Source organism: Lepisosteus oculatus, chromosome 3 (genome assembly GCF_040954835.1).
Source record: "Lepisosteus oculatus isolate fLepOcu1 chromosome 3, fLepOcu1.hap2, whole genome shotgun sequence".
NCBI lineage: Eukaryota > Metazoa > Chordata > Actinopteri > Semionotiformes > Lepisosteidae > Lepisosteus > Lepisosteus oculatus.
This window is the reverse complement of record NC_090698.1, coordinates 23,842,430-23,854,734: the sequence shown is the minus strand read 5'-3', so window position 1 is coordinate 23,854,734 and position 12,305 is coordinate 23,842,430. Positions and strand designations below refer to the sequence as shown.

General features: G+C 35.6%; 1 protein-coding gene across 1 annotated transcript in view; it reads left to right on the top strand.

Moving 5' to 3' along the window:
• Positions 1-575: 575 nt before the first annotated feature.
• ttc33 (tetratricopeptide repeat domain 33) overlaps positions 576-12,305 on the top strand; it is a 39,059-nt gene continuing 27,329 nt past the window's right edge. The window contains exons 1-2 of the mRNA XM_006627113.3: positions 576-975; positions 2,613-2,828. Of these exons, the coding sequence (XP_006627176.2) occupies positions 2,614-2,828 (215 nt within the window). The 5' untranslated portion in view covers positions 576-975; position 2,613. The remainder of the gene's footprint in view (positions 976-2,612; positions 2,829-12,305) is intronic.

Here is a 12,305-nt window from a genome sequence, read left to right as displayed (position 1 = left end):
TCAAGTACATAGAAAATCGAGATCAGGACAAGCTAATTGCAGTTCATAGTGATTTGTCATTGTCTTTCTGAATGGAAAAAAAAATATTTTTTTAGTGATTACGACACTTCAATGTGACATAAAATATGCTTCAATGCCAGAATAAACAATCATAGAAAATATGCCCACAGTGGACATTCATAATTGTGATTATAGGAATGTTATAGATCAGCTATAGGCGAAAGGCGACATAACATCACACCTGAAGAAGGCTCCACGGCCGAAACGTTGTGTTCTCTTACTTCTTTTATTTCAGCATGGAATAAACCTATTACTTGTTCCTTTGCAGCCTACGCATGCTGACGCAGCTACCCACCTGAACTATAACATCACAACAGCAGCATTTAAGGTGGAACGAAATACGCGAATAAGCCAACTTCAGCCTCGTACATTTTACCTGCGTTTGAGTGAGGGTTAGTTTTCCTGCAAAACACAGATATTGAATGATCACGAGAAAATATTTTAGTTTGAATTTGAAATGTATGAAAAGTGATGTTTTGCTGTTACTTTAAATTTTATTTCGGACCTAAATTGCTATTTACACTGCATTTTTAACGGTAGCTGCACTGTAGTAGATTTAGCGCTGTGCACGTAGCTGTGGTATAAACTCGGTCTGTGGCTCGCAGCCAGAAGGGGGCAGAGTGGAACTTCCAGTTCCATGACGGACGTTATCTTGGGCCTGAAACCTGGACTAGAGAGCATTTTGCCGAGAGGCGTTTTCTGCAGTAATAACATTAACCATCAGGCTGAGGATGTTTTATTGTACGCACACAAAATTACTGTTAAACATCCCATTTATTCGCACCCTTTGCCTTCTTATGTATTCTAAGACCTAAAAAGAAATTGTCACTTTAAGAAGGTTTCACACTAGGTAGTACTGCCGGGGTAAGAGGGAAAAGTTCAGAGTTCAGGAAACAAAACATCCCTATAATTGTTGTGAGTATTTTTGTGTAATTACGTTCATTTGAATGCAGGTTTTATTTGCAGTTAAAACGGTGTCACGGTTTCTGCTTTTTTTAATAGATTAACAACCATTTGACTCGTAAAATACTTTAGATACGTAATGAGTTTTCCATTCCTTTTGTTCTAACAATATCACATTTGTGACTGAGATCATACGGTGTTTTTGTTGTTACAGTTTAAGCCCAATATGTTTTGTTTAGAACTTTATTACTTAATTGCAGCGCTGTGGGGAATTATATGTGGTTTTAACAGAATAAAACGCGATCTAATGTTTTTCGATCTTATTAGCACACTATCATTTTATCAATTAAATGTGAATTCACCAGATATTAGTTTTTAAAAATACCGTATTTAAGGAAGATCACATGGCGAATATATCTCAAGCAATAGGAAGCTTTCACAAGCTGGCGTCTCTAAATTTCCTACTTGTCTCAAATGGTTAAGCAGTTTCTGACTTCTCCTGGCGCAGAATGGCTGTCATGTCGCCTTGGTGTAGATAAAGTGGGCTACACACATTATGTAGAGAGTTCAGGGATTTTCAAATGCAAGGAGTATAAATAATGACTAGAGCAATCCGACTATGTTGGAATTATCCACCTTCATGTCTGAGTGTATTTTCCGTCGGACACTAGTTAACACTGTCACTGTCCAGCTATGTTATTTTCATTTTATATAGTGTTCGTATTGTTTGTCTTCTTACAGCCTTGATGTAAGGATATTGGCAGGGTTCATCACATTAAATATTCTTTAAATGCCAAATTGTAAATGTTCACTTGATGTTCTCAAGTGACTTCTGATTTAAAAAAGATTGTTAGTAGCTCCTAATGTGTTAGCTGACAAAAGTATCACTATGCTTTTAACCTAAACCTAATGCCATGTTTTTCACTCTAAAAATCACAGAGGGTCTGATTTCCACTTCTTTTCTTATTACACTTCATAAATTAATTAACACTGTTTACATTTGCAGGATGGAATGATGCATGTAGCCCTATTTCCACAGTGAAGAGAGAAAACAAGTTAACTGTAAAATGCCCCTGGTTTTGACTTTTGCAGCAATAGCATGTTCTTTCGGTATGTCCATTAGGGCTCACAAGCGGTAGTTTGTGTCAAAGTTGTGGAATCTTGCACACAGAGGCTGCAATAAAAGTATCGGTTTAACTGACATCGTGTGTTGAATGAGTGAAGTCTACTAAATGACACCCCTAAACCCTGCAATGCACTAGTCCAGTCCTTAAAACCTGCTTAATACCTCCTTGACTTTTGCCTACCCATAATCCCTTGGACATCATAATTCCATGAGCTCTCTTCACCACTATTTGACGTGTACTGGAGTGTGCTCCGCACCAAGCTGTTGAGCTGGTGGTTGTGTCATGAGACTTAGAAAACTCTACAATAATTCAACAACACAGCAATAATGCCACAATAATTCTGTCTATTGCCTCTTCATTTTAAAATCTGTGTTTTTAATTGAAAATATAAGACTGTTAAGGAATTGAAGCAACATAAGGATGAGAGCCTGCAATTTACCGTCCTTTGGAAACGGTCGAGATCCGCTTTGAGTTTGAATTCAAGTTGTTGAGGGAATGCTGAGCTACCTGTTGTCCTGACAGAATGGCTTCTTTTGGCTGGAAGAGGAAAGCTGGCGAGAAGGTGTCCAAGGCGGCGGTCCAGCTCTTCGAAGCTGAGGCCCCCGAAGAGGTGAGCGTTGATACCGGGGTGGACTGGCTCCATGCCATCAAACGACGTCGCGAAGTCCTGCTGGAGGACTGTGCCGCCAAGAGCAAGAGGCTGAAGGACGAAGGAGCCCTCTTGGCTGAGCAAGGCAGGTTAGTCTCCATCAAGGATTGTAAGTGCAGCCTTAGTGAGTGCGTTTACTGTTTGAAAACGTCCAACATTACATCATCTTACTCTTTTAAAAAGTAAAAATGCTCTGGTGACCCCTGAAACATCAACCAAAACCATTACAAATAAGGGTTAAAAGATTGATTCCATTGCTCATTGCTACACAAAACTCTGATATTAAGTTGGTTAACAGAAGACTAATATCCACTTGTAATTAAGCTGATATTAATCTGCTGATACGTGATGATCCAGCAAAGGTATGTATACAATGTGGTTTTTAATCATGATTTGCAAAAATACAGATTTTTTGCTTTTTGTCATAGTTTTTTAAATTCGGGCCAAGGTTACAGATTATGGAGCTAGAATGAAAAAATATAATAGCCTTTTAATTTTCAAGTGTCTTATGATGTAGTTTTGTGGACTGTTTTATTAAGAATGGGATTTTAATTTAAAATTTCACAATCGTGTACTGCATTACTTCCGTATTTGAAGGTTGTGGAGCAGTTGTTTCTTTTACCAGTGACAAACCCCAGTGTGTCTCCCAGTATCTTCAGGATCCAACAAATGATCCACTCAAAACATATCCAATGTAATTTGTCAAGTTCGGTGGTTTATACCACTTTGTTTTGTGAACAAGTGGTTCATGAAGGTTTTGAAAAACTTAAATGATGTCTTTTTTGGCGAGAAAGGAGACTTGGAAGAATCTCAAGGCTTAATTAGCAGGATGACCGTAAGTGATTTAGGATCTCATGAATGCAGTAACTGAAGCTTGTAAAACCTTTTACAAGATATGTTTACTGTAAGTCTGTGGTGGAGATTAAGTGGTTGCTTCATCACATTAATAACCCGAGTTTGACTTGGTCAGGACCACAGAATAAAGCAATACAATTTTGGAAGGCTTTTGATCTGATTTCATTGTTTGTCTGGAACAGTAATAACATATAAGACTGTTAAATGATTCCTCCCTTGGAGCTGAGAAATGATCACATGAATGGCCATCAGAGGTCAAGAGTACTCATGGTTTTTGGAAACATTGCAACCAGCTGGTAGGTTCTAAAGATGTACAGAGCCATGCAAACGTATTCACCACTTTGTAGTGATTTTCCATTTTGTTGAATTACAAACAATGTATACATATTGTTAAAGTGAATATTTAAATCCAAAATAGACTCTTCAAACTGCACACTTTTATAGGTGAAAACATTATAAGGAATAAAGGATATAAGGAAAACCGTGAAGAAAATTGCATGACATGATTTTAGAATTAATTTGCAGTCTTAATGAAAATACAGTACTTTGAAAGATTTGTGTACATCATAGTTTTCTGATACCCTTCTGATACATCATAGATTCTGAGACCCTTGATTCTACTCTAAATGTCTGATCCTCAGTGTTCTTTTATTACGCATAGAGTAGTGCTCCTCTTCTCTGTCTTTCCTATCTCTGAGAAACAGTATATATCCAGGCTGCAGTCATCTCCAATTTCATTACCTCCTGAAGTAGAAGCTTCTATCTCACATTTTGTTTCTAGATCTCCTGGCATTATATTTATAATATATACAGTTAATTTCCTGGTTCTTTGCTTTTCCCTTGGCTTCTCTTCTTGAAATATTTTAGCATTTTTTGTCGTGTGGATGGTCAAGGAAAACAACATAGAAGTATAACTAGCTGCAAGTATAACACCTCACATGAACGCTATTGATTTAATTACCTGCAGTGGCCAAAAAGTGTCAGTGCAGATTGAGTTTAACAAGCAGTTTATCAGGTAAATAATCAAGACAGTTTAAGAGATTTTTAATTAATAATAATAATTGCTTACACTTATATAGCGCTTTTCTGGACGCTCCACTCAAAGCGCTTTACAGGTAATGGGGACTCCCCTCCACCACCACCAATGTGCAGCATCCACCGGGTGATGTCCGATGTTTGATGATGCCTAGATTGTTATTCCTGTCTACCTTCTTGCCATGAATGTTCACAGACCTTTGAATATGTCTTACTAATGAGCAGTTAATTAAACTGCAAAAGTGGTGTGTTGACATCTTGTAATTTAGTTTCAAAATACAACATCGTAAATCATTGTAAAATTGAGATTTCATGCCTTTCGAGCTTTTTATAATATGTCTTAATCATAACTGTAGCCTTTTTATTAGACCTCAGTTTAGAGGAATTGGAAAACTGTGATTCATGTACTTTAAAGTGTTTATTTCAAGCCTTTTCAAGCTATTAAAATAGTTTACTCTACACCAAGTAAGATGATTGCTTAATGAACTGTATTCACATGGTCTGCACATTTATAGTTGCTGGAATGCAGTAGTCATTTTTATTTATATTATCGCAAAACTCTTGCCTGTAAATGTTTGAGAAACTGCACTGTACTAATGTGTATTATGTTTGATTATAAAACCAGTGTTTTTCATTCATGTGCCAGCTCTGTAGTGTTACACTTACCTTAATATTCCTCAGATGCATGTTTGGTTAGGATTTACTATAGTTTGTTTTGTAAATAAAAATTTGTATTTAAATTTGTAGTTACAGCCTGCAAAGTTATTGGCGCAATGTATCATACTTCCAACAGAGGGAGACATTGTTCAGCCTAATACACACCTAATATAAATTGGTCAAAAATATGCCATCTTGAAAAATCAAAAGGTATTGACAGGTGAGGGCAGATCTTTGCATTACTTTTCAAAAATGATTTTATATTATCAGTGCATATTTTTGTTTTTGCAATTATGATCAAATTATTTTTGGTTACTTTATTTAGTCATACATCATACTTAGAAGCCTGAAGTTATTATCCCTAAGGCTAAAGGGGATGAGCACTATGTTAGTGTAAACAGTTTTTAATGAAGAAAGAGACTTAATTAAAGGATAAAGGTAGCCAGAAAAGGATGTGAAGTGGGGAAGACATTTGAGTGAATACATAAGTGTGTGTCTGCAGATTGTGAAGTGAATGTTTTGAAACTGTACAGCTCTTGCACTAAAAGTTTGTATTATAAGTCTTGTTGTTGTGTGGGGCAGTTTGTAATTGTTGAATGCCAACATTTTGGGGTTGTGATTAATATCAAGCGTTTTTTATTCAAAAAAGAGAATTGTTGCTTTGATTGTAAGGTTTTGTCCATCTTTTAATATTTTTCATGGTGATTCACTGGAAAACAGGTTACAAGTGAAATGATCTAACTAAAAAATTCAAGCTGTGACTTAGAGATTGGAGTTGGGATCTGTGTAAGCATGTGAGCTGCAAAAGAACAATTTCAGGTTAATTCCACGCTGATAAGGTTAAAGAGGCAAGAAAGAATTTGTAAGGGTCTCCTTACCAACTCTCTTTGCTTCATACTCCTGTTCTCCCCTTTATATACCTTATACTTGAACAGGACTCCACAGATAAAAACATTTTCTTCTTATTTTTTCCCGTTTTCAGCATAAATTTAGCTATCACTACTTATCAAGGACTGAATATGGAGATATTCAAATATTGAAAATGAATGCTTTCTTGAATTGTTATTTTGTTTTCATATACACAGTTGGGTTTTGGCCTTTGCGAGAGTTCAGTGCAGAGAACTCTTACAAATAACCCAATTCACATAGAATCATGTGCACCATCATACCCTCACATTTGTTGGGGGGTAGGCTGTGTGACAGACTGGTATCCCATCCAGATGGGGGAGTCTTGTGCTCCCCCTTCACTTAACCCTGTTGAAACCTGCATAAGTTCTGGGTGATGGGCCATAGTGGCTGAGATATTGAACTATGTACAGTATCAGCAGTACAAAACAGTGTTATATGGATATTTCTTTTCACGTGTGAAACAGTAGATACGCTGAAGAGTATTACAGTATGTGCACACCAGGATTACTTGTTTAAGATTCTCCAAGTGATTGTTCATTTTCACACGTTTGTCAGAAGGGACATAGATAAAAGAAAGGCCTGACACTTGTGACATTGCAATACAGTGCATCATTAAATCTCTCACATGGTTAATATAATGGTTCCATTCAGAGTAACACTGTGACTACATCACCCCATAGGCAGATCAAATGGTGTGAGTACAGAAATTCACAACTACACAGTGGATAATAGTATCTTGTTTGATGTCTGTGTTTGATAAAAGTGAGTTGTCAATGACCTACATGCTCCACTGCTTGCCTCTGGGTGTGTAGACTGTGTGAATATATATTACAGCAAATATTGTAAGCTTTCAAAGTAAACTGCATGTTTATTTGTGTTAATCATATAAAATTTACTACTTTTCCTACTTTTGTATTACTCTCATTTGTAAACACCTCCGCATTGTCATCATAGAATTGTCAGATGTCTGTGTAAGATAGAATGAGCTTACTGTACACTGCTGGTTTATCTTAAAGGAACAGTCCTAAGCTGAATGTTTTCCTGTAGTCAATAGGTCATATTTTAACTCAAGTCCAATAATTCAAGCTTCTATAAGCTGATAAAGTCCTTATAGGTTGAAGCATGCAAATGGAATTATTCAAAACAGAATGGTGCTGCAACACAATACTGTAACTGCTTTAGTACTCATACTGCTGTAGCTCAGTGCTCACTTACATTCTCAGATAACAGTTGAATTTCACAGCATGTGGCCAGAAACTATCCATACTGGAAGTGTTTCATCACCAGCGTGGTTGTTTCCCGATGTAGTATCATAGTCAAATCTGGTGCCCAGTCTGTTTTGTGTAAAAATGTATATAATTGCTGCCTACTAGTTACCTACATCTGGAAAAAATCTGTGAATTTTCTTTAAAAAAAATATTGTAGTGAGATATTTAATTGGTGTAAACACTAAATTCATACCAATCATGTGTGTTTAAGAGTCTGAAAATTATAATAATAAACATTATTTTATATAGTGCCACAAGCAAAAGATCCTACAAGGATTGCCTGTCTTTCCTGTCTTTTACTTTAATGTTTCCGGAAGCTAAGATGCCAAGAACTAAGATCGGGTGTGTACTTTGCAGGGGCTGGCATAGTGAAATCAGATGATAAAAAAGATTGTTGCGTAAAACCTGACAAATGAATCACTTGTTTTTATCAGAGCACACAGGTGTGCTTTGTAGGAGTGGCTCTTATATACAGTTCTGCCTGTGAGAGAAACTTATCACTTAGAGATGCAATAAATTCAAGTTATTATCAGGAAAATTATGAGTGTTTTGTAGCAGGTGCACTGACTTTTTAATGCTGATTAACAGTGGGCTATCCTTGTAATGCCCAAAACCTTTTTGATTTCTAGATTCACACAATTTTTAATCTGAACTAGACCAGTTAGAAACTAAGATGATTTAGATCTCAAATTCTGTGTGTGCACGCATTGCTTAAAAAAGAGCAGCATATAACAATATGAAATATTAGTACTTCTTAGAATATAAAATATATATGATGGATAGTGTACAGTAGGTCTCTCTTCAGAATCTTTTAAATGAAAGCAGTTCCTTTGAACATTTTATGACCTTATAAAAAGCTTTCAGAAAACTTTATATATCATGTCATCTGTTTGTGTTATCAGGTATTCTTATTGCCTATTGAAAGAATTCTAGTAGCATAGTTAATCTTTAATTTCCTAATTTCAGTTTGTCCGTTTCTGAAAATGCTATAATTTTCGTATTATGTATTAGCCCAACCCTTTCCTTAATTTCACCGGTAACAAGCAAAAAGTATTGATTTACAGTTTCCTACAGTAGTTGTAGCAGCAATACTACGCCAATGCTTAGAATTCAGTGTTTGGAAAGATTATAATAATCTTTTTCCTGACGTGAATGGAAAATAAACCCAGGAATTGCTTAACTCCTTGGAATCATATTCATGGCCATACTGCTGAGATGAAGACTCTGACAGGATGTCCAACTTTTCAATGCCAAACCAGAACACTGTAAATTGGGCCCACCCTGACATGTCCAATCATGTAGTGCCTAAATTGACATCCGCCAGTCACACCCGCCCAAGAGGGAGACAAAAGCTGGGCTCAGACCCCTACCGGAGATCACCTGTTATAAATTCACTGACAGGCCCAGAGTGATCCTGCAGTCAGGAGCGTGCCATGTGGGGATGCCCACCATAAGTGATGGTGTCACGACCAATCACCACCTACTCATGGTGACCCAAGCCTTAAAGGTGCTGCACAAACGGTTGTGATGCTCTCCTAGATCCTGGCAGATTGACAACGAACTAATGACGTGACTGCGACCACCACAGTCGGAACCTCAACAGCAAGAAACAGAGCCAAAAGCAAAAGACTTCCATGGCAACAAGAGAAGTTTTGTGCTGCTATAATTTGTCCCTAAATAATATGGTTGGTCATTTGTCAACACCAATGAATAGCATCGAATATTCAGCATAGTAGCTATGAAATACAGGTGAATGGATTTTTCTAAAACTAGTAGAAATTTCCTAACACATTAGGGGCATCACTGATGTTTTCTGTTGTAAAAGTCTGCATGAAATATTCATTTACTTTAGGTACTATTTTCTTTTCTTCTTCTATTATTTATTCCATGTGCTGTTCACTTCTACTTCACACTTCGGCCTCTGTTTCATTCGTCTCTGCCTTATTTCTTCAGTTTCTTTTTCTAAAATTATAAACCCAAATTTTACATCGGATATTTAAACTGAACATCACATTACTGTAATTATATCCTGGTGATTCTATCTTAGCTTTTCCTCAAGCAGTGATTATTTGAAAAGAATGAAGAACATCCTCTCTAGTAGTTGCAAACTGGGTTAAGAAATTATAATAATTATTAACCATTTCAGCCTTATCAGTTTCAATGTCTGTGTTTTCCATCACACTGTCCAAATTTACAATTGGAAAGTTAAATTCCCAGTAATCTAAAGTTGCTTTTGCTGCCAATCATCCTGGTATCATCATACAGTTAAGTTACTTGTATCTATGTTTCCATTAAGCTGTCTATACCTTTAGTTAAGCCCTTAGAATTTTCATTTTAGAGTTTAATCCGTATAGATTCTGCTTATGCCATCTTATGTCTTGTCCTCTGGAATTTTTCCTTTTACTTTTAACAGTGAGGTAGGAATGGATGTTTTTGTTTTAAGTTTATTCTTTGAGTTATGCTGTGCTTTCCTGATTCTGTTAGAATTGGTGTGTTTTGAGCACTCTGCCTCCTCAGTTCCCTAATCTAAATACCCCTCATGTATGAGCTTTCTCAAAATGTACAGTAGGCTACCCTCCATTCCATTGTAACTCACAATGCTTAAAAATGGCAGTGTGTAGTGAATGCAGAAAGAAAACCTGTACTTAAAGTTAAGAATTAAATATGAGGTGGAAGTATTTTACCATACATAGGTGGTACATGTATACACTACTGCTTTTAGTATGGAGAATTCAGATGTGGTTTTGTCTTGTGCCACTGAGCTTCAAAAAGGTTACGAGAAAGTTCTTGTATCCAAAATCCAGTGTTGTTTTTAAAATATTTGTGAATGGAAAGTAGTTCCGAAGATATTCTTACCAATAAAAAGGTATGCTATTCCATATCAGGTAAAAGTAGGATTAATACAATATTGAATTTAAGATTGTAAACACTTTAGTTAAAAATAAGCACTTTCTGACTGTGTATTTTGATAGTTTTGTTCACCTCAAATCTTCTGAAATTATTTTAGTAACTTTTTAAACCTTTCCCTGTGTTTTGAGTTAATTGCTGTTTGTTTTTTTAACATTAATGACAGGGCTATTTAATGTTATACTCTTATAACAAATTTTAAAAAAGTACTATTAGGACTATTATAACTGAACATGAATTAACGGTCTAACTTACTGTATAATTAATTCAGCATTCATTTTTGTTGTTGCCTATAATATCTACAAATGTACTTACAGATAACATGCTACCCTTCTAACTTAGGTGCTAGTATTTTTTTACATTTTAACTTAGTGATTTAAGATTAGAGATAATTTTTCAAGTATTCTCAGAAACAAGAAATAGTTAAATAGTTTTCATAGTTAAAGGAAGCAAAACGCATGTCATTATATTTTTAAATGTGTATTAATTAGAGTCAGTATTGTTTAATTACATCTAAATTATACTGGCCACTGTTTCTAGCCCTTCTTCCACAACTAGTGGTGCTAAACCGGAATGAGATTTGTGGTACAGGCGCATTTACTGACAGAAATACACTGGATATCTGCCATAATTGATTGATTTAAGAAAAACAATGGGGTTAAAGCAAACGCAAGTGGTCTTTTTTTCATTTTGCTAAGACCAGGGAGATTTTACACATCATAATGCCGATGGCCATATTGCCTTGGAAATCTGGGGTGAGGGTCAGTGTTTTGGAATTCCATGGCAGTTAATGAGACAGTGTGAATAAATATCATTTCATAGTTTCCTCTCGTAATTATTTGCAAAAATTATTATTCTTGAATTTCTCTTCATGGGCCTAGAATGGATCAAACCTTCACACACCAGTTGGAAACAGCAGATGTGCCATTTAAATGCAGTTTCCTGTTGTGTGAGCTTTCTTTTTGTTTACCCGATCAATTATTGTCTACAATTCGCAATTGATCTTCAGTCAATGCTTTTATTTAACCAGGTCTGCCTTGTTTTTGCCGGGCTGGAATGTAGCATGTGGATTGTCCCCGACTTACATTTCAAAATGTTATTTTATTTTATTTTTTTATTTTTAGTTCAGCTTTTTAGTTTTAAATTGTACTGTTTTTTTAGGTCAGTGATTTGAAATGACAAAAGCTGACAACTGCGAAAAATGTCATTTTGTCATTTTAAACTGGTTCGATTTCTTATGCGCTTTCTTCTAATTTTTTTTAATAATTCAAGGAAAAGCAAAGCACACCGTGGTTAAAATATGATTCTGTTTGGAGTTTGGATGAAGAGTTGTAAATATTTTCAAGCTTTTCAGTTTATTTCTATACTTTGCTATTAGTTTGATAAGAATTAAGGGAAATCTTGAATTACAGTCGCTGCACTACTTAAGATCAAATACCATTACATGGCTTTATCAATAATTTCCTTTACTTCCCACTTTGCCTAAATATCAACTCTTGTTTAGATGTAGCAAGTGAATGTAGTGGAAGATTTATTTTATAAATATTATTCTAGACTTTCTGTAACTTTATGTATATACTTTAATGCTTAAATGAGTAACTGACACTTTATAGTATTGCCATAAAGTCAGAGATCGTCAGTAGTTTTACTCAACAATGTAAAGTCCAGTGAGCAAGTTTTTGGGATCTGGCTCTGGACTGAGTACATACAGTACTGTTTTTAAACATAATGAGTGAGCTCTTTCTAGTAAAAGTAAAGTGCAGATAGTTAATTCTTCCATGTTCATAAAATCACACTGACCTTCAGAGTATAGACCATAAATCTATCAGGAATTGCCTAAAACAAATTGCCTTCCTTCATCTGCAGGAAATTCACGAAGAACTAATTTGACTTTTACCCTGACACTGTTAATATTTAATTGATCAATAAATATTG